Source organism: Equus asinus, chromosome 28 (assembly GCF_041296235.1).
Source record: "Equus asinus isolate D_3611 breed Donkey chromosome 28, EquAss-T2T_v2, whole genome shotgun sequence".
Lineage (NCBI taxonomy): Eukaryota > Metazoa > Chordata > Mammalia > Perissodactyla > Equidae > Equus > Equus asinus.
This window is the reverse complement of record NC_091817.1, coordinates 25,004,640-25,026,686: the sequence shown is the minus strand read 5'-3', so window position 1 is coordinate 25,026,686 and position 22,047 is coordinate 25,004,640. Positions and strand designations below refer to the sequence as shown.

The 22,047-nt window shown below is 47.5% G+C and overlaps 1 protein-coding gene across 1 annotated transcript; it reads left to right on the top strand.

The window, feature by feature from the left end:
* Nucleotides 1-7,440: 7,440 nt before the first annotated feature.
* On the top strand, nt 7,441-19,739 carry CFAP20 (cilia and flagella associated protein 20). The gene is made up of 6 exons (XM_014827359.3): nt 7,441-7,888; nt 16,692-16,771; nt 17,465-17,576; nt 18,153-18,341; nt 18,688-18,798; nt 19,305-19,739. Exons 1-6 carry the CDS (start codon nt 7,805-7,807, stop codon nt 19,308-19,310), a joined length of 582 nt encoding a protein of 193 aa, XP_014682845.1. The 5' UTR covers nt 7,441-7,804; the 3' UTR covers nt 19,311-19,739.
* Nucleotides 19,740-22,047: the final 2,308 nt, after the last annotated feature.

Genomic DNA, 22,047 nt, shown 5'->3' with positions numbered 1-22,047 from the left:
GGAGGCCCTTGGTTTGGGCACTGGGAATACATCTATAATCAAGACAGATCAAAGTCTTTGTCCCAGAAGCTCAAAATCAAGTAGAGGGAGACAGACAGTAAACAAATAAATATATAGACTGTAAGTGGTGATACGTGCTATGAAAAAAATAAAGCAGGGTTGGGGGATGAGTAGTTGGGATGTGGGGGAGCTATTTCAGATTGGTTGTCAAAGAAGTCCTTTCTGATAAGGTGGATAGTGGGTTGAATAGTGACACCCCCAAATTCCTGTCCACACAGAACCTTGGGATGTGAATTTATTTGTAAAGAGGGTCATTGTGAATGTAATTAGTTGAAGATCTCAAAATGAGATTATACTGGATTCAGTGTGGGCCCTAAATCCAAGGCCTGGTGTCCTCATAAGAAGAGGAGAGAACACAAACACAGAGAGAAGAAGGCCACGTGAAGATGGAGGCAGAGACTGGAGAGATGCTGCCACAAGCTGAGGAATGCCTGGGGCCACCAGAAGCTGGGAGAGGCAAGGAAGGATTCTTCCGCAGAGACTTAGATGGAGCATGACCCTGTCAACATCTTGATTCTAGCCTCCTGCACTGAGAAAACATTTCTATTGTTTGAAGCCACCCAGATTGTGGTGATTTTTACAGCAGCCCTAGGAAGCTAAGATGGGTACCATCTGAGCAGAACTCCAAATGAGGAAGGGAAGGAGGTAGGCCCAGCCTGGGCAGAGGAAAAGGCAAGTGAGGCGAGAGAGATTGGTGCCAGGTCGCACTGGCCGAGGGCGTGTGTGAGGAGAAGGATGTAGGTGAGAAGATCAGAGAGGTTTCCAGGAACGAGATGGAGGAGGCCAGAATAAGGATGTGGGTTTTTTTCTTAGCAAAATGGGCAGTCATGAGAGCAAAGGGCCACTGGCTAATAAGAAGATCCCTCTGGCCACCATGTGGAGAATAGACTGTAGGATGGCAAAGATAGAAATAAGAAAGCAAAGAGGAGACTGCCGCAGCCACGGCTTGGGCCAGGACGGTAGCAATGGAGGTGCTGGCATGATTGGATTGGGGAAGTATTTTGAAGGTAGAGCTGCACTGACGTGGGCTGTGAGAAAAAGGAGGGGCTCAAGGCTGCCTCCTGGGTTTTGTCTGAGCAAAGAATTGAGTTGGCATCTTCTTAGATGGGCAAGACTTGGAACAGAGCAGGTTTACGCAAGGGATGTGTGTGGGATGTGAGGGGGGTGATATTTTAAGTTCTATTTTGGACATATTAAGATTGGGATGCCCATTATACCTTGGAGGGGAGGAGTCAAGTAGACAGTTGGATATAAGCACATGGAGCTCAGTGGGGCAGTGGGCCTGGAGATAGACTTTGGGGGGAGCACGGGATGGAGGTGGGGCAGGAATCGGCTTATGGCTATCTAAAGCCTGAGATTAGCAGATCTGTGAGGGAGTGGTGGTTGTCAGATGGCACCTGGAGCCCTGCGAAGTAGAGATGTGGGGGAGGGGGAAAGGACAGCAGAGAAGACAAGGAAGGAAGGACTGATAAAAAAGGAGGGAAACCAGAGGGTGCGGTGCCTGGAAGTCAAGGAAAGAACTTGTCTCAAGAAAAAGTAAGCAACAACTCTGGCTGCTGAAAAATCAAGTAAGATGAGGAGTGAGAATTGACCACTGATTTGTCAACATGGGGGTGCATGTGAGCTCAAGGAGTGGTGCGGGGAGAAACAGATTGAAATGGATTAAAGTAGGGACGGGAGAAAATGAAGTGAAAATGGTAAGACAGTTCTTTTTGAGAAGCTTTGCTGTAAAAGGCAGCAGAGAAATGGGGCTGTAGGGGAAAGAGGTAGGGCCAAGGGAGGGGATTTGTTAGATGGGAGATATTACAGTTGTTTGTAGACTTATGGAAATGACCCCATACAGAGGAAAACTGACGATGCAGGAGAAAGAGGGCATAATTGCAGGAATGACCTCTGTGATGAGCCAAGGGCTGTGGGACCTGGTACACAGGTGCAGGGACTGGCCTTCCATAGAAGCACAGATGGTTCTCCCTGTAATAGGAGGGAGAGCAGAATACCCAGGCACACACATGGAAGGTTCTGTGTTTGGTGGGAGGAAGTTGCAGGGGTCCTCTTATGATTGCTTCTATTTTTCTCAGTGAAATAAGAAGCAAAATCTTGCTTAGTGAGTACAAAGTTTCTGTTTAGGGTGATGAAAAAGTTCTGGAAATAGACGTGATGTTGCAAAAAAAAGCAGCAGCAGCAGAAGCAAGGTTGTTAGCTTAAAGTCGTAGGGGAAATGTTGGAGGTTGAGGAGAAAGGAGAAAGCGAGAAGAGAGAGCAAGTGGCCAGGGATATGTAACAAGACTGCCGAGCTGCACTAAGTGTCCACCTGAGGTTCATGGTCATGAATTTAGTGCAAGACCAGTCAGCAGGGCTGTGAATTTTTCTCCAGCCGCGTTGAACTGCATGGGGATGAGTACAGAGGAGACGCAGTCATATTTTACCAGGGTAGGGGTTTTGCCACGTGTGAGTACCAGTGATGAAGAGGGTAACAAAGTTGTTGAGGATGTATTCAACCCAGCGAGCTAATAATGGACTGTGGAATTTAAGCCAAGGACAAAGGGAAGGAAGTGACGACATGATGGGGGTGAGGGAGCATAAAAAGTAGGAGGGTAGCAGATTCAAAGTCCCACTGGTGTTGAATAATTGGAGGACTCCGGACACGGGAGGGAGTGAGCCAGAATGATAGGAGCGGGGGCTTGAGTGGATGCCTGAGAGGCCTGTCCACAAGAGTAAGTAGCTGGGTGGAATGAAGGCCAAGGTCCTCAAAAACAATGATGGATGTTGGCAATGGTGCGGAGAAATTGGAACGCTCACACATTGCTAGTGGGACTATAAAATGGCGCAGTCACTTTGGAAAACAGTTTGATAGTTTCTCAAAATGTTAAACGTAGAATGACCACATTACCCCACAATTCAGTCTTACATACATCCTCAAGAGAAATGAAAACAGATGTCATCACAAAGACTTGTATGTGAATGTTCTAGCAGCGTTCTTCATAGTAGTCAAAAAAGTGGAAACAACCCTTATGTTCGTCAACTGATGAATAAACAAAATGCCGTGTATCCACACAATGGAATACTCTTCAGCAATAAAGAGGAATGAAGTACTCATACGTACTACAACGTGGATGGACCTCAAAGACATTATGCTGAGTGAAAGAGGGCACACACAAAAGCCACATATTGTATGATTCCATTTATATGAAATATTCAGAAAAGGCAAATCTGTAGAGACAGAAAGTAGAGTAGAGATTACCTCAGGCTAGGAGTGACAATGGGCAGGGGTTTTCTTTTTGGAGTAATGGAAGTGTTCTAAAATTAGATAGTGGTGATGGTAACAACTTGGTAAATACACCAAAAATCATTGTGCAATTAAAATGAGTGAATTTTATAGTAGGTAAATTGTGTCTCAATAAACCAGTTACACACACATTAGAAATAGTTAATAACGAGAGCACGGTGGAGAGAGACATTGGGCCAGACATTAAATATTCAAGGAATGATCCAGGAGGTGATCTGAGATGGCTGTTAACGAGGAGGGGTAGTAGATTGCAGAGTCTGATGGTGTGAGTTTCAAAGGAGCTGGACATTTCAGGAAGGAGAGAGAAGCAGTGGTCTGGGAGGAGCAATGAGGATCAAGGAGGTTGCACATGCCACATGTAAACCCAGTGGTTGAGGAGTACAAAGGAAAAGCCACCTCCACTGGGAATAAGCAGACAAGGTGAAGGAGGGAGCGGCACCGGCAGGAAATAAGGTGAGAAAGTGCTCACTTACGGGAAATGGCAAAGACCAGTCTGGCTGAACGATACAGGAAGGGAGTGATAGGAGAGAAGCAGAGGCGTAGACACTGAGGAAACTCAAGCGTCAGAACCTCTCACTTGCTGGGCCCCTTCCCAGGCCCTGGGAGGGGCCTTAGCAATTTATTCAAGTGGTCCATATGGTTTTATAAAATCTGCAAAGGTAAGCAGAAGATTTGGGTCTCATCAAAGCTAAGTCCAAATGGAACTTCCCTCCCATCAGAAATAGAGTCAATAATGCAGGGTGTATAGTTATAAACATACGACACTTTTTTTTTTTAGTGAGACTCATGCAAAGTAGACTTAATCAGAATCCCTGTGTCTGGAGGGCACAAACAAGGAGGAGTACTAGAAACAGCAGCACACGTGGGTAAAGTTGCGTGTTTTATGAAGCCTTCTATCAGCCATGATAAAGGAAGACTGAATTATCCTATTTGCTCTATGAAAATGATATTACAAAACTGTGTCTTATAAAGAGGAGATCAAACAGCAGGTGCCACAAAACCCGGATCCCCACCTGGTGAATTCTGAGGCCTTTAAACGTAGGGTGAGCATTTGGACTGTCCCCAAGGGCAGCAGATTAACAGGACTAGAGAATGCTATAGGCTGTTGACATGGAGGCTGGGAGGAGAGAGGCTCATATGCTAGTTAGGAGGCCGTAGCATGACTTCAATACCATAGCTTAGTTTAACCTGTTTTTCATATTCAGTAAGTTGAATCACACAATCTGGCTCATTTTACGTCTGGCTTCTTTTGTTCAACATTATTTCTGTGAGACTCGTGCATGTTATTGAGTGGAGCATTAGTTCATTATTTTCATTGTCATGTAGTATTTCATTGAATAAATATATCACAATTTATCCATCTACTGTTGATGGACATTTGAGTTGTTTCCAGTTTAGGGCTATTAGAAATGATATTGCTAAGGACATTCCTGCAAATGTCTGTTATGAACATAAGCAAGCATTTCTGTTTGGTACCTGGGATTAGAATTTCTCAGTCACAGAGTATACATATGTCTAGACTTAGTAGGCACTGTCAAACAGTTTTATTAAGTGGCTGTACCAATTTATACTCCCATCAAGAAGGCATAAACGTTCCAGTTCCTCCACATCCTCTCCATCACTTGGTGTTGTCAGTCCTTTTAATTTTAGTCATTCTGGTAGATCTGTAGTAGTGTATCATTATTTTAATTTGCATTTCCCTGATGACAAGATATAATGAGCACCTTTCCATATGCTTGTTGGTCATTTGGATATTTTCTTTTGCACAGTGCCTGCTACAAGTCTTTTGCCAATTTTTCAAAATTGGGTTTTCTGTCTTTTTCTTATTAACTTGTGGGTGTTCTTTATATATTCTGGATATAAGATTTTTTGTCTGATATACGAATTGCAAATACCTTCTCCCAGATTGTGGTATGCCTTTTCACTCTCTTAATGTTGTCTTTTAATTACCAGACTTATAAAACTATAATGAAGTCCAATTTAACAATTTTTTTATGGTAGTGCATTTTGTGTCATTTAAGAAACATTTGTCTAACTCAAGGTCTTGAAGATAGAATCTAAGTTTCTTTTTTTAATTAAGACCTTATTTTTTGCAGCAGTTTTAGGTTCACAGAAAAACTGAAAGGAAAGTACAGAGATTTCCCCTATATTCCCTGCCCCCACACATGCATGCCTCCCCCACTATCAACATCCTCCACCAGAGTGGTACATTTGTTACAATTGATGAACCTCCAGTGACACATCATAATCACCCAAAGTCCATAGCTTACACTATGGTTCACTCTTGGTGTTGTACATTCTATGGATTTGGACGAATGTATAGTGACATGTACTCATCATTATGGCATCATACAGAATATTTTCATTACCCTAAAAATCCTCTCTGCTCTGTCTATTTATCTCTCCCCTACACCTCAACCCCCTGAAACTATTGATCTTTTTATTGTCTCCATAGTTCCTTTTCCAGAATGTCAATAATTGGAATGGTACAGTATGCAGCCTTTTCAGATGACTTCTTTCACTTAGTAATATGCATTTAAGGTTCCTCCATGTTTTTTCATAGTTTGATCACTCATTTATTTTTAGCACTGAATAATATTCCATTGTCTGGATGTGCCAGTTTATTTATCCATTCATTTACTAAAGGACATCTTGGTTGCTTTCAAATTTTGGCAATTATGAATAAAGCTGCTATAAACATCTGTGTGCAGGTTTTGGTGTGGATGTAAATTTTCAATTCCTTTGGGTAAATACCAAGAAGTGGAATTCCTGGATCCTATAAGAGTATCTTTAGTTTTGTAAGAAATGTCCAAACTGTCTTCCAAAGTGGCCGTTCCATTTTGCATTCCCACCAGCAATGAATACGAGTTCCTGTTGCTGCACATTCTTACCAGCATTTGGTGTTGTCAGTGTTCAGTGGAACAGAATAAAAAATTCTGCAATAGACTCAAGTGCACATGAAAATCTAACATACGATAATCTTGTGTCTCCCTAGGATATTTTGAAAAATTTAATAACAATCAAAAGATAAATTTTTTCACTGGCCTAAAGTATACAGAGACCCCGGAAACCATCCCCAAATAACAGTTCCTTACAAAAAGTTCTGACTTTCTACTGTTATAAGATCCATACGTTTTTTCCCCTATATCTGGAAATTCTGCCTGGATTGTTCACACATGGTGTTGCTCTGAGGATTAAATGATTTAATAAAGGCTAAGACGCTTAGCATAGTGCCTGAAACATAGTATAGTGCCTGACACATAATAAATGTTCCATTGATGTTACTATCACCGGTTGTTATGATGATGGAATTAGCAGCAAACTCCTTTTCTGTCTGCCACAGTACCCAGCACAAGCCTGGGCACAGAGTAAAATATTTAGGTAGATGCTCAGCGAGTGATTGATCTCCAAAATTTGGGATTTCTTCCACACCTGAAATATCATAGCTTATTTTACATCTTTTAAAAAATGTTTTAGGTATTAATACTTTTTTTTTTTTAAATCCAGCTGTTGATTCAACTCAATCAACTTTATTTTGCTTAATTTTATTAATTTCTGTTTTTATCTTAATGGTCAGGCTTTCCTGTTTTCTAATAATGCCTTTAAGGTGATGGATTTTCCTCAGAGTATTGCTTTGACTGCATCCCACAAGTTAAGACACGTGGCCGTGTGTTCACAGGGAGCCCGTTAATAATTAAAGCAATGATGCACATAAGGCGCTTAGCAGTTAGTGCTCAATACTGGCTAGCTGCTTGAACCTTATCCTGTACTCGCCAACAAGCATTGCTTTGGCACTCTCAGGAGACCAGGTAAGACCAGGTAAGACTCAGCCAACCCGCCTTCGCAGCCTTTCTCCATTTCCTTTCCCCTTGTAGCTCCTCCTGGGTCTCAGGGGGCGGGGCCTGGTCCTCACGCCCCCTGACCCCACCCCGCCAGGTTCCCATGACACCACGCAGGTTCCAACCGCACATTCTATAATCCTCCGTCTCCTTCCGCTTTCTCACAGCAACTCCGGGCCGACGATGGGAAAGTAGTCCCTTGGCAACGGAGTTGTTCTCACGAGGAGGCGGAACGAGGGCGGGGCCTCAGGGCGGAAGGCACAGGAAGTCCGTGAGCCCTGTGGGGCGATTGGGCCCCGCGTTTTCGGGGGGCGGGCTCAAGCGGGCGGAGGGATCCACCTGGGGCGGCGGGCGGCCCGCCGCCTCCATTTAAGGCGGGGAGAGCGGCGTGGCTGGCAGTTGCTGTGGTTTCGGTTTTCGGGTGGGTTGTATTTTTAGGGAGCTGAGGCTCTGGGACGTAGCGTCCAGCGTCCAAGTTCCGCCGTCGGAGGCTGTCTGTCGGGAGGTCGAGGGAGCAGCGTCCTGCTTCGGGCCAGGGCGGGCCCCCTGCTTTGCCTTCGCCGCTTGGTGCCCATCTGTAGGCCGGCCCGGCGCGGCCGAGGAGAAGGCCGCCGGCGAGATGTTCAAAAACACGTTCCAGAGCGGCTTCCTCTCCATCCTCTACAGCATCGGCAGCAAGCCGCTGCAGATCTGGGACAAAAAGGTCAGGGGTGGGGCCGGCCCCTCCTCGCCCGGGGCTGGGGACGGGGTGGCGGTGGTCGTGACGAGTGGGGGCCCCGGGGAGGCCGGGCGGTGGCTGCGGTGCCCTGTCCCCAGCCTGGCGTGACCGAGGCGTGAGGTGGGGGCGTCGTGCGGGCAGCGGGGGTGCCCGTGGCGTGGGCGTGGCTGGGTGGGAGTGTCCTGCGGCCTCGGTGTAGTTGGGACCGTGGTCCCTCCGCGCAGACTTGACTGGGCCAGTCCATGCCTCTGCGCCTCGGTTTCCCCAGCTCTGCAGTGGGGTTGACAGCGCCGCTCTCATAGCTCGAAGTGCATCGACTGACTTGAGGTTGCTTTGGGAACGCACAGATGAAAGGAGCTGCTGTTCGCCGGTCGCACACGCAGTCACTGATCTCCTGGCTTGTGCCAGGCGCCGTGCTGGGCGCGGGACACAGAGCCTTTGTTCCGGGCGCCCCGGTCGAGGCGCAGCCGGAACGCAGTCATGTTTGGGGTTCATTCATTCGCTCCCTTCCTGCCACTGGTCCCAAACCAACCGGAATTCCGTGGCTTTTGGCACCTGCTCCCAGCTCACTGTGATGTGGGGTCTGTACTGTGCCTTCAGTGCCTGATTTCTCCATCAGGAAAACTGCAGAATGGTGACAGTCCTGGGTTAAGCTCAGAGCCAAGTGCAAGCCTCCCTATCTTTATCAGCCAGCCACCAGATGATGCTTATCTGACCCCAGGAGAGGATGACCCGTCCGCTTTTTGGACTTGTTGAGTAGAGGGCATGTGTGTCTAGCAGTGTGTGCGTGCGTTGGTCTGCATTTTATTACTTTGATATTTCATTTCTCCTGCAAGTTCCCAGACAGTCAGCTGTCCCCTTTTCTGAAGATGTGAGCATAGGCGCTCCTGCGGAAGACAGGTGATTTAGGGCCACCCTCTTCCAGGGAGAATGGAGAGGGCTTGTGTTGAGTGGTGTTTTTCTAGAGATGGATGTGGAATAATCTAAATAAGCAGTTTATTGGTAATAAAGCCAAGAATTTTGGATTTCTTCTCAGAACAACCCCATCTTCCCTTACCCACAGATGAGAGTTTTGGGCCACAGAGAACTTGGGAGAGAACATGGCTGGCCTTGTGCCTGTCACCACTAGGGATTTCCGCACTCTAAAAGCAGCTTTGAGGGCGGTGTGTTCACAGTGTCGTTTTTATAAGATAGTTGAAAAATCTGTAATAGAAAATCTGCAGTGAGTTTGGCCTCATGCGTATGTGAAAACTCTGAGCAGCTCTGCGCTTTCACAATTCTGTCCACAAGCTAGAGCTAAAGCCAAGAGAGTTAAGAGGAGAACAGTCCTTAATTTTTCCCTTCATTACAGAGGTTTTCTCTCCATGGTTTTGTTTGCATTGGAGTAAAACATTGTCAGCTCTGAAATTGCACCTGGACAAAGCAACCCCGGAGGGAGTGTCCCTGGGCGCTGTGTGAGGATGGGGGCTTCCCGGGAGTGTCCCCGGGCGCTGTGTGAGGATGGGGGCTTCCCGGGAGTGTCCCCGGGCGCTGTGTGAGGATGGGGGCTTCCCGGGAGTGTCCCCGGGCGCTGTGTGAGGATGGGGGCTTCCCGGGAGTGTCCCTGGGCACTGTGTGAGGATGGGGGCTTCCTGGCCTGGCTTGACTTAGCTCGGGCTGTCAGAGGCCTGGAGAGAGTGGCCTTGTGTGCCAGTTGAACTCGGAATTCTAACAAAAGTGTCAAGAAAAGCAGCTGAAGTAGAGAATGAGACCTGACCTACGAGGAGAGGTTGTCCGAGCGCGTCAGAGAGCTGCCGATGCTGCAAGAGCAGCAGTGGTCAGGAGGCTCGGCATGCCTGGTAGGGCAAACTTCTCTCAGAGTCACTGTTTTAACCTTTCTGGGCTTGATCTTTTGTAATGTGTTTTATATTTCAAATGCAGCTTTTTATTAGTCAACATGTTTACACACAGAATATAACAGCAAAGCCACCATGGTGCGCTGTGTCCCTTAACAACGCCACCAGAGGTCGGATGGTACCCTAATGACATAAACACGTGTGGAAACATTGCTGGGTCGACTGGCAGGATCCCATGGAGTAAATTAAACAGACATTTTGACAAAGAAAACCTGTGGAAGAGCTCTCATTTTAAGCAAAATTATCATAATAGTAAAAGGTTAATTATGTTTCTTTTATTTACGTTGAAAAGTGTTTAGCAGTGAATTTTTTTTTCCCCTGGGGCAAGGGAAGGAAAGGGAGGAAAAGAGAAAGTTTGGGCTAGATCCATAGGCTCTGTTGTATGTGTGCCTTTTCTCAGCTCTGTTGCAAAGTCCTCAGAAAGTGTTGGGAATCCAGTCGGGGAAAAAACTGGGAATTGATATACTTATGAAGTTTTATTGAGCAACAGCTAAGTGACAGGCATTGCGTAGGTTTGGGGAGATGCAAAGTTAGAGAGGACATTTCCCTGCTCCTGGGGAATAAGGCAAAGTGGTAATAAGGGCGAAGTTTGACGGAGGAAGGACTGTCCGCACTTACCTAGAAATGAACCTGACCTTTGCCCGTGGGTACGTATTGGCTGTGGTTCTTATCTCTAGTTATTATTTTGATTTCACAAAACTTTATTATTCGCTTCCTAAGTTTATGGAGAGAGGATTTCTGTAATTTATTTTCTGTGAAGAATAACCTTGGAAAAATTAGCTTTGGCTTCTGTTTAGGCTCTGTGTCTCCTTATGACTATGAGGAGTGAGTGCCGTATTCACAAAACCAATGAATCTGCAAACTCCAGCTTGGTGAGTGTTTCCGTTTGTAACACCTGCCTTTATCAATGCTCTTTGAGGTTCCCAGCCCCTCCCCCTCCTCTCATCCTGCACATCAAACACCATTTGATGGGGCCCTCCCATTGTTGGTCTCCTCTGTGCTCCTTTGGCGCTCTGTGGCACACCTGTGGCATACCTGTGGCACACGGTATGGCAGTCGCCTATTTCCTGTGCACCTCCCACTAGACTACAAGTTCCTTAAGGGGAAGAGTAGGGTCTTACCTGGAAACCCCAGTGCTTGAGTGTGATCCGACTCCTTGGATTTGTGTCTTGGCTCTGTCGTATGTCCTATGCTGTGTTGCCTTGGGCAAGTACTTTACTCAGTTTTCTCATCTTGTAATAATGCCACCTCTTTCTCATGGTTATGGAAGTTAAATGAAGATGGATATAAAATGCTTAGCAACAGATTACTGCATACAGTATTAAATACGGCAGGGAGCTGAGGAATTTGCTCAAGAGTGAATAAGAATTTTATACCTGAGCCCAGGATTCAGGTGCCTAGGAATAAGAAGTATCGTAAAACTGGACGTCTGGAATTAGAATAATTTAGTCATTGTACCATGGCTTTTCCGGTCCAAAACCCGTAACGTGGCTCTCAGGCCACACGGTTTGTGGTCTAGGGCCTGCTGAACCTGGTTCTCCCACTCTCTGCAGTGACCTCCTGGTGAGCTGAAAGAAGTCCCCTTCTCGCTCACCTGCAGCCTTTTGTACTTGTTGGTCCCTCTGCTGGGACCCACTCTTCCACCTCTTCATTAGTCCTTAGGTCACAGCACAAAGGCACTTTGTCAGGTTAAGTTATTTATATCCACTTATGGAACCTCTTCTTTCTTTTCATCATACTCATCACACTTGAAATTAGCTGCTGCTGCTTTTTTTCTTTTGGATGAGGAAGATTGGCCCTGATCTAACATCTGTTGCCACTCTTCCTCTGTTTTGTATGTGGGATGCTGCCACAGCATGCCTTGATGAGCAGCGTATAGGTCTGCACCTGGGATCCAAACCCTTGAACCCTGGGTCACCAAAGCAGAGCGCTCAAACTTAACTGCTATGCCACTGGGCCGGCCCCCAGATTAGTTTCTTCAGATCTGTCTGTATTCTTGGGCCGGCCCAGTGGCTGAGTGGTTAAGTTTGTGCACTCCACTTCAGCGGCCCAGGGTTTCACCGGCTCGGATCCTAGGCACGGACATGGCACTGCTCATCAAGCCATGCTGAGGTGGCATCCCACACGCCACAACTGGAAGGACCCACAACTAAAAATACACAACTATGTACTGGGGGGCTTTGGGGAGAAAAAGGAAAAATTAAAAAAATCTTAAAAAAAAAAAAAAAGATCTGTATTCCTGGCTAGACTGTAAGCTTCCTAATAGAGACCTTCGTAATTTTTCAAACTAGGGGCTTAGGAGAGATGAGGAGTTTCTTAATGTTCCCTTAACTTATGGGACCAGCAAATATTACATTTATTAAAGGACTCTTGTTTCATGTAAATATTACATCTGGTTTGTAAGGAAAATACCAGGAGGTTCTATTCCCGCTTATGGCTGTGTAAAACGTAACTTTCAGTCTTTACTGGTAATCCCTGAAAGTCTGCTAGATGAGAATGTTCCTTCATACAAGCTTCTCCGTCTCTTTCCTCTCGCCTTGTCTTTCTCAGCTGCTGCTGATCCTCCCCTATTCCAAACTAAATCTTAGCCCCAGAGCGTCTGTGCTTGTTGCTGGGTAGTATTAGGTTCGCATTCCCATTCCCTGTTCCTGGGTTTAAAAATGAACAGTCTCTCTCCAGAAGGAAGGTTTCCACAACCTAGCTTTTAATCAGCAAACTTTGTTGGTACATGTTAAACTGATGCAATTTCTAGTAGTAGAATTGAGAGCATTTGGACATGAAGCTAATAAAGCTATTTCTTTCCAACTTTCCCTGGGTCAGTCTGACAGTGTTCTTCGTTATCCTGAGTAATAGCTTTTACTATAATTGGGCGAAGGCATGAGTTTTAGTTACACTTGCCCTTTCAAGGCACTGTTTGGAAGACGCTGGTTGGCCATGCCCATGAGCGTCCTTACTCTGCTAAGGAGTTGTTCAGATGTGCCCGGAGGTGCCCGTCTGCTGTCCCCACGGTCCCTGGTAAGTGTGACCTTGGAGCCGGCGAGGCCCAGGCCTCGAGCAGAGCTATGCCCAGCTCTCCCCACAGAGGGCTCCCTCTGCCTGTTCTCTGACTCAGAGCCCAGCCCCTAGCGGGGCAGAAACTTTCCTGCTGAAATGGACAGCTCTAATGGCTTAATGTAAATTGGAACATGTGTCATTAAGACTAGGACGCCAGATGGCTGAGGGCTCAGCTGTCTGCCAGGATAAGTGGGTGGAGCCAGAAAATGAAAGGTGGGGGTAGAGAATGGATAGACTCGAGTGTTATTTTTAAAGCACTTGAAGAAATAGAGAGCACGGGCCAGCTTCCTCCTGGTCCCAGTAGTATTTTTCCCCTCAGTTTGACCCTCCTCCCTGGGGCTTACACTGAAAAAAAAAATCAGTGTTCTTTATTAGTTGCCCCAGCAACCATGGAAAGCCTGGGAGAGTGATTGCAAGAAGGGCTTGAAGGCTCCCTTCTTGGTGTCCGCAGAGGCTGAAAACCGTCCTGCTTTGTAATTGCCAGTAGCCTGGGTTCTCAGCTCCCTCCAGCTCCTGGCTTGGTGGAGGGGGGAGGAGGGAGGGAGTTCACGAAATAAAAAATGTAAGATTGGCTTTATTTATTTATTGTGTGGAGAAATGACACTTTGCTAGGCCACACTTTGATAGTGGGACTGTGTCATAAAATTAAAAAGAATTAAGAAGTCAAAAACAATTGGCACTTTATAATTGAGAAGGGAAGTAAAATGAAACCTGCTTCCACTGAGAGCAATAAATGCTGACCGTTCATTTTATCTTCATTTCAAAGCCAGGCCTGCCGAGTGCCCTCTGAACTGGAAGGAGCTCAGGAAAGGAAGTCGCTGCTTTGTGAGGCCATGTGTCTTGTTAGAAGTGTTTGTCAGAAGCTGGACTGAGGAGGGGCTACTTCCTGAAAGCCCTTACAATTTAAGGCCGTGACAGCCAGATTGCCAGGGTGGCTGCGAGGCGTTGCCCCAAATTGTCCCCCTGCCTTTTCCCTTGATCCTGGCATTGGAGCCTAGAGAGAGGTTCAGGGGCTTCTCCCACCCTTTCATGCTCATTTCTCTGGGTCATCGCACCCCCGCTCCACTCTTTTCTTCCTGTGAGGTTGTATTTGCAGCTTTTGAGTGTAATAAGGAGAAAAATCATAATTCACTAACAAATCAACTTAATTTGATTTCAGAGCTCTGGCAGCTTGTGATAGGAGAATACTTGTGTTTTTCTTCTTTGAGGACTGAACTTTCTCCTTGAGCAAAGCTCTATTTAGCTTGTCTCACTACCAGCCAGATTAAAACTCGAGAGAGACTGGTAGGCATTCCTTTGAAAAAGCTGCCCTTTTTTCCTGAGTTCTCTGGTTTTATGGGCTACAGTAATTAATTTTGTAAGAATTAAGGTTGTGAGTGTGGTTGATGTGTTGCTGAAAGAAATGTCTTTTTAGAAAGTTATTGAAAGTCCAGCTAAAAGTTAGCTTGCCTCTAGGGCAGAGCGTGAGAATGCACCAAGTCTCTGTTTTGGCTTCCGGTCTCTTGGCTTCTGGGTGCCGTGGAAGGCGTTGTTTCCTCCTGTAAAGACCCGACGAGGTCATGTTTGCTGGAGTGGAGTCGCCTGCTGTACCCTTTGAGCTGGGCAGCAGGTGAGTGTCCTCACGTTTCCTCCTGTGAGGTCCGGCTGGGCCTCTGGAGCTGAGGAGCCTGGCCTCAGAGACTCTGGGGATGTGAGACTTGAGGCCAGGCTTGCTTTCACACAGGCTGCACACCTTGCGGCATGCCACCTTAGAGCGATAGTAGTCCCTGGGCCCTAATTACTTAATCTTCTCAACTTAACCATTGCTTGTTGCATTATGTACCTTTTTAAAAAGAATGAAATGATAGAGAATAATCAATGGTGTGTTACAAAATTAGTGTTTCCATCTTGCTGGAATATTGCCAGCTCTTATCCGTGTGACTATGTCACATTATTTGGAAGTAATTTCTTGCTTAATTCCTCCTTTACCAGCAAGTCGGCGCAATTTTCCGCAGTGGCTGTGGGCTAGCCAATAGAGAGGCGTATTGCCGTGTTGGTTGGGAGCGTTTCTAGGGGGAGTGCGGTGGGCAGTGTTGGCATGTGCTAGCCACACAGACCCGAGCCTTTGTGCTCTTAATCTCCTTTGGAAAGAGGCCCAGAATTCAAAGCAGGAAGGCACTGGATGTTGCCAGCTTTGTTTGAGAAGCACTTCAATGTGACGTTTGTGTCTTGAGAACCCAAGAAATGCTACATTGGCAGAGCTCTGCACCCATCCACGCAGCGTTTCGTCTCTGACAATGGGCACCAGGGGATGATTTGTGGGAAAGCATTCTCCGTGCTGGCAGCCTCGCTGGCTTTGTGATACACCCCAGGATCCTCTGGCTTCCTATTATAGTCCACCGTGGATTGTTATCCAGGAATTTTTTCAAAAATCCTCCTTGAATCTATTCATATGTGCCAACTCTTAGGGTGACAAATTCCAGAAGTCAGCAAATATTTGAATGCTTAGTTCATGCCTAACACAGTACTAAGCATTGCGGAAGATGCCAACGATGCTTGATACTTGATCCCTACTCTTAAGCATATACTGTTTTGAGGCGAGAAGACTCAGTTGCGTCTTGCAGAAGAAGATGGGCAGTGATATCAGATGTTACCTGGGGAACACCAGGCACAGCTCGAGTGGATCAAATTCACAGTGACAGAGCTCACAGAGACTGACGTCTAAAAACAGAATGCCGTATTATTAATCATCTACTTTGAAAAGTGCAGTGATCACGCAGACTCGACACTCTTCTCTCCCTGTGCGTTCTCTCCCTAGTGGTTGTCTATGATAGCCCAATGCAGCTGTTTTCACTCTCCCTAGAAAAAGGCCTCATGCTCGTCTTTCTGGTGTGCCCTGTTCTAAACCAGGTTGATCTTTTTCGTGTGTTAATACACTCGGCCCTAACAGTCCAGCTCTTTGCGTATCTCCGCTCTGTCCGTGTTAGGGGTTTAGCAGTTTAATGCTTGAAGGTCGTGCTTTCCTAAGTATTATGAGAGGAGGAAGCTGTGAGTGTTGACTCCTCCCCTTCAGGTCCTTCTACACGTGCAGCAAACAATGCAAAACAATGTAGGGCGAAGTGCTAAATTTTGTAGTCTAGGCTACATGAGCCAGAAAAACACATCAAAGAGAAGAAAGGTCAGTGTGGGCTGAAAATGCTGAAGAAGGCTTCTGTGTGTGGCACAGATGGCGCTTGAATTCCTACTTGAAAAAGTAGAAACTTAGGGAAAAGAAGATAAGCATGAAGCAGGAGTGAACTTTGGGGAGTATGCTCCCCTTTTTTGGTTGCCGCCCTCCTTCTCGGTGACATTCAGCATTGGACCTTTCTGGCTGAGAAGGACGTGTGGCAGTGTGGGGCCGGGGAAGCCTGGTCCTTAACGCTCACTCTTCCTTAGGATCGGTCCTTGCCTCTTCCCCAGGATCAGTGTCCACATTTGTAAAGTGGAAACAATACCAACTACCTTGTGATTTTGTTGTTGTTTTTGTTAGGATTAAGTGAGAGAATGTCTATGAATGTTCCTAGCACATAGTAGGCACTCAGTAAATGTTAGCTGAATCTGAATTGAGTTGATTTCTTCAGGAAGAAATTAATCCTCATTTACAGATTGCCAGATTCCTTTGCTGACTGATGGTATCCTGTGCAGGATAATAGCGTGGCTTACTCCCATATAACCATCAGCTTACTGTCACAAACTTCTATGTTATGTCCCTTGGGCTACTGTGGTGGTTTTCTTTAAATGGCCCCATTCAGCCTTCAAAATCTTAACAAAGTTGTTGCCAAATATTTTGGTACTAACCAGTTTAATTTTCTTCCTTGTAGGTGCGGAATGGCCACATCAAAAGAATCACCGATAACGACATCCAGTCCCTAGTGCTAGAGATTGAAGGAACCAACGTCAGGTGGGTCGCCACTCTGCTCTCCCAGGTGTCATGCCCCAGGGCGGCTGCTTCCCAGAGGTTGACAGCGCAGACTGCAGTCAGACCGCCTGGGTGAATGACCGCTGCTCCTTAGAGCTGACCTCGGGCAGGTCACTCAACTCCCCAGGCCTGAGTTTCCTCATCTGTAAAACGGGGATAATGACAGTGCGTCTTCCTTGTAGGGTTATTGTGAAGATTAAACAAGTGAGTGTGTGTGAAACACTTCAAACCTGCTTAGCAGAGTAAGCGCTGTGTAAGTGTTCGCTGTTGTCATGAGTGTGTAACCAAGGTGTGTGTGTTGGACGCGTGTTGCACGAATCGTCCAGTGCGTGGCCAGCGTGGTGTTGAGTGCTGCATGGGCCTTAGTTTTCTAGCCTTTGATGGTCCTCTTGGACCGGAAGCGCATCTTCTCCCCTGGAAGAGCTACCACAGACGCACTGTCTGCCGCTGTTGCTCAGATCTGTTACTGTTGGCGTCCAGTCCCGTGCTAAGCCTTTGTTGCAGCGCCCAGCATTTTTAAAGCATCGGCTGACTGAGGTCGGGGGATCACTGGATGACATATCTGGATCTTTTAGATCTGCCTTCCACTTGGTCCTCTTGGACCGGGTGTGGTTGTTGTGCTACCACAAAGGCAAAGATAAGTAGTGTGTCTCTTGGCGTTTCCTCTCTCTCCAGCACCACGTACATCACGTGTCCTGCAGACCCAAAGAAGACGCTGGGGATTAAACTTCCCTTCCTCGTCATGATTATCAAAAACCTGAAGAAATATTTCACCTTTGAAGTACAGGTGCGTGTGCGCGTGGCTGCGCTCTGGGCCCGCCAGAGAGGCGCCCTCCACTCAGGGAGAATGGGCCCGGGGAAAGTGTCTGCTCCCTTTTGTTTGTATTTATTCTGCCTCTGCTGTGCACTTGATGCAGCCCTTACTGTTATAAGTTGGTATTAGTGATCAAAATTTAATGCCAAATTTTTAAAGAAGCAGCGAACATCTAGAAAATCTACTCAATAGCTACAGGATTTCACAACTTGAGGATTAGAGTAGTGCCCATATGGGGAGTTATTATTGGTCTCTCATTCTAGGATTTTAGATTTTTCAAAGGGATGAATGTTTATGAAATCATTCTGTGGCCTGAGGGCCTCATGGATGTGTCATATGTCATCGGCAGCTGGTGTTGTCTTGGCAACAGATGAGATAAACTTGCTCCTTCCGGGCCATCTGCATCCACTGTGACCTGTATCTGGTCTGTTTCTCCTCCCTTGGGTCCCAGCCTTGGGAAACAGGCTGTGGAGTTCAGGTCCTTGTCTTAGCAAGGTTGTTTGTTTCTTCCAGGATGGGGTTAGCGTGGCTCTTCTCTGTATTTCATAGGTGCTAGATGACAAGAATGTGCGTCGGCGGTTTCGGGCAAGTAACTACCAGAGCACCACGCGGGTGAAACCCTTCATCTGTACTATGCCCATGCGGCTGGACGACGGCTGGAACCAGATCCAGTTCAACCTGTCAGACTTCACTCGGCGGGCGTATGGCACAAATTACATTGAGACCCTGAGAGTGCAGGTACCAGCTCCTTTCCAGATGGAGCCCCAAATGGGAGAGCGGGGTGTGCTCTGTCTGTTACTGGCTTGTGGCCCATGTGACAGAACAGTGTGGGTTTCTGGCTAAAGTTCCCAAGTTACTGTCTTTGACCTCGGAGAGGTCCAGGACATATTCAGGAGTCTGCTCAGATATAGTGGGAGAATACAGCCAGCAAAATCTCCCTCTCCTTGCCAGAAGCTACTCCTAAGGCAAGCTGGGGAGATGCCAAAGAGATGAAGCCTTGACAGCATCTTGAGAGGGGCTCTAGAGAATCAGGAAAGGAGGGACAATCCTATTTTACCTCTTAAAATAAATCTCGCGTCCACAGATCCACGCAAACTGTCGCATCCGACGGGTGTACTTCTCAGACAGACTCTACTCAGAAGACGAACTGCCAGCAGAGTTCAAACTGTATCTCCCAGTTCAGAACAAGGCAAAGGTAGGCTGGTCCTCAGAGGAGGGCGGGACGGCGGGCTGGCGAAGCTCTGTCCCTGGAAAGTGCTGTGCGCTAAGAGTTTGGCTGTAGAGCCTCTCTCTGCTGACGTGGAGTCTGGAACCCCTGTGCATCGTAAGAGCTTAGTCCTCGTCTCCATCAGCACTGAATCAGGGAGGAGCCTGGGAAATGTTCTCCTACTGCCGCCTCCACCTCCACAAGGTGATCCTGCCCTCCTGGGGGGAGCCTGCTGCTTCCTGCTCACAGGCCTTCCGTGAAGAGTATCTTCCATCTGAACCTCTTTATCAGCCCCAAATCACCGCTAGCTGACTGGTGCCCTCTGACAGTGTGGGCGCTTACACGCCTGCCTGCTGCTGATGCAGCTGCGTTCCCTCCCAGCCCAGCCTCCCCTCGAGTGTCACCAGCGTTAGGGGTGTCAGTGGCACTGACCATCTATTTTCTAATAACATAAACTGATGCCTCTCTTCTGTTTTTTTCTTTCCTTTCTGCAGCAATAACTGGAATGCAACTCAAGGGATAGACCCCGGACATGACTCTTAGTTTAAAAAGGAAACTATCTGGAGGACAATGCAAAACAAATATTTATGTTAGTTCTCTGTCTGTGCTTCTTTTATCTATTCCCTGACGTCCCTTGTCATGGGCACCGGTGACCAGGCCGTAACGCTGTAGTTGCGTTGTGAGTACAGTGAGGGGTCGACCGTCCTTTGACAGGCGAACACGGGAGCCGCTCCTGCTGTCTGCCCTCGTGTGTGGGGAGAGGCAGTCGCCACGGACTTCAGAGTTCAAGATGTCCCCAAAGGCGGTTTCAGACCAATCTTCCTTCCTATGGTCTGTTGTTTGTTTTATATATTATCTAAATATATGTATATGCTGTGTAATACTCATAATCTGCAAATTAATAAAATGTTTTATTCTGGGTTTGTAAATTTGTTCTTAGTTTGTGTCTTTTTTAACAGTGGCTTTTCTCTTTCCTTTGTGACGTGAAATGGAACTCTTTCCAAAGAGCATCGCATACAGGCAGGCTGTGCGGTAGCCTGCATGGGCCTGAGAGAGCAAGGCATCAATACAGACTGATCTGGAACAACTTCCAGGATAAACCCCACGGAAAAAACATGAATAGTGTCGGGCCAGCAGAATCGTCTTTCTAGGGGGTGGATTCCAAGTTGAGCCGAAGATAAAATGGCGTAGAGTTCAGGATGCCCTTAAACCCCTCAGGGAGGCGGCATTTTGGAGCCCCACCATCTCCTTCGTAGCAGTCAGCACGTGTCGAGTCCCTCAGCACTGGAACAGATCACCATTTTCCTATTTGAGCTCCAGATGAGGTACTTGCCTTGAATTTAGGGACTTATAGGAAAAACGTTGCTTTAAACACTAGAATAACATGAGAGAACTGAAACCCTACGTCACTTTTCCCACTCAGGCTTATTCTGGGACCCACGCTTGGTTAGTGGAATAACCCTGGCACAAATGGTTAATAGTTAATTTACAAAAGTTAAAACCTTATATGATGCAGCTCTACCGTATGTAACATTTCTGGGGGAAAGCAATTTTGGGGGCAGAGAAGAGCATATGTAGACCCACCTAGATGATCTTGAAAGCTACGGAAGAACTGTACAGTGCGTCTGGAGAGGATGGTTATTGTGCCATTTGTATCCTTTTTTTGTGCTATAAAAATTTTTTTGAAAGGTAATATTTATGTAATAAAAATTTCACAGTTAAAAAGAACAAAAGGCCGTTCAAGACGCTGCTCTCCCCAGGCCCGCCCTCTGGCCTTGGTTTTGTTCTGCAGGGATGAGGCGGGGATGGGGACACCGGCCATTTTGATTTAGGTAGAAGCACGTAGAGCTGGGTTCATCATCACCGTGGCTGCCTTCTGAGAAGTTCAATGGCGGGAAGCACTGCGCCCCCGCAGCCTCGTCCTCCAGAGTGTGCCCTGGGTGAGTGTGACCGAATCCCAGGAGAGAGGGCTGCGGGAAGTGGAGAGCGGCGGGGAAGCCGCGCTGCTGCTACCTTACACACCTGTCACTGAGTTTTCTGCTCACAGTTGTCGAGGGCCTGACTCAGGTGGGCTCAGTGGAGATGACTTCCCCTTTCTCTTCCTGCTAACAAGCAGACGGGAGCCGTCTGTCCCACGGGTGCTGCCCCTCTCCTTTGAGTCACCGGTCGTTCTGCATTGCAGAGCACCCGTCAGCCCAGGTGACAGCCTGCCCTTCCAGAGTCAACCCTGGTCAAATGTGTTTGCTGCTCCATCTTTAAACCTGTCGGCATTCCTGTTGTCAGACTGCCTGCGCCCATCTCCAGAGCTTTCTGGGCTACAGTAGGAATCCTCAGAATTGGGTGGGGCGGGGCGGTCAGGGACTTCAACAGAGCTCCTTGTCTCTGGCCACTGTAGAGTGAAATCTTCCCTCCAATCTGGAGTCTATTGTGGGATGAAAGATGCTTTTGTAGAGGCGAGAATCCCGGTTCACTTTTCATCTCTCCTCGGTGCCAGGACAGCAGTGAAGTGCTCCTGGAAGTCCAGAGGAACACAGTCATGCACTTTCCTCCACACAGAGCCCCTTTCACCCCGAGGCTCTGGCCAGACTATGTATGGGGATTACCTCACCACCCTCTTTGGGGTGGAAGGCGGCAGCAGCTGACTTTCCAGATGCTTCACATATCCATCCGAGAGGAAGTGAGGGGGCGCGGAGGGTGATGGGAGGTATTATCTCAGCTGGACCCAGGCCAGGGTGAATTGTGGCACCCATGACCGCATGGCCCCTTGCCCTCAGCTTTCCAGCTCACCAGGAAGATGGTGACAACTAGCTGTGAGGCCGAGGGAAGGAGGAAGGAAAGGACAGGCTGATGGGCTGGAGGCCTCCATGGAGTGGGGCTGGAGTGACCTTACGCTGTGAAAACGAGCAGGCAGAGTTGCATCGTCCGGTGTGTTTTAGAAGGAACTGACTTCCAGGTAAGAGGGTCTTAGGTAATCGGCATGCGCTCGAGGGGACAGGAGTGCAACCACTCCCAACAGGGCTCATCTTGGGGGAGAGTGGATCCACTACAGCGTAAATTTGCCGCTGGCCCATTGGCTGCTTTCCCTGCGGCCAGGCCAACAAGTCTGACCAGGCCATTACAGCCCCTCCTGGGGCATTTCTGAAAAGTAGGCAAGTCTGCCAGAGAACCACCTGCAAGCTGACTGCCCTGGCACCTCAGCAGCTTTAGCCCAAAGTCTCAGTGTCGGGGAATCCGCTG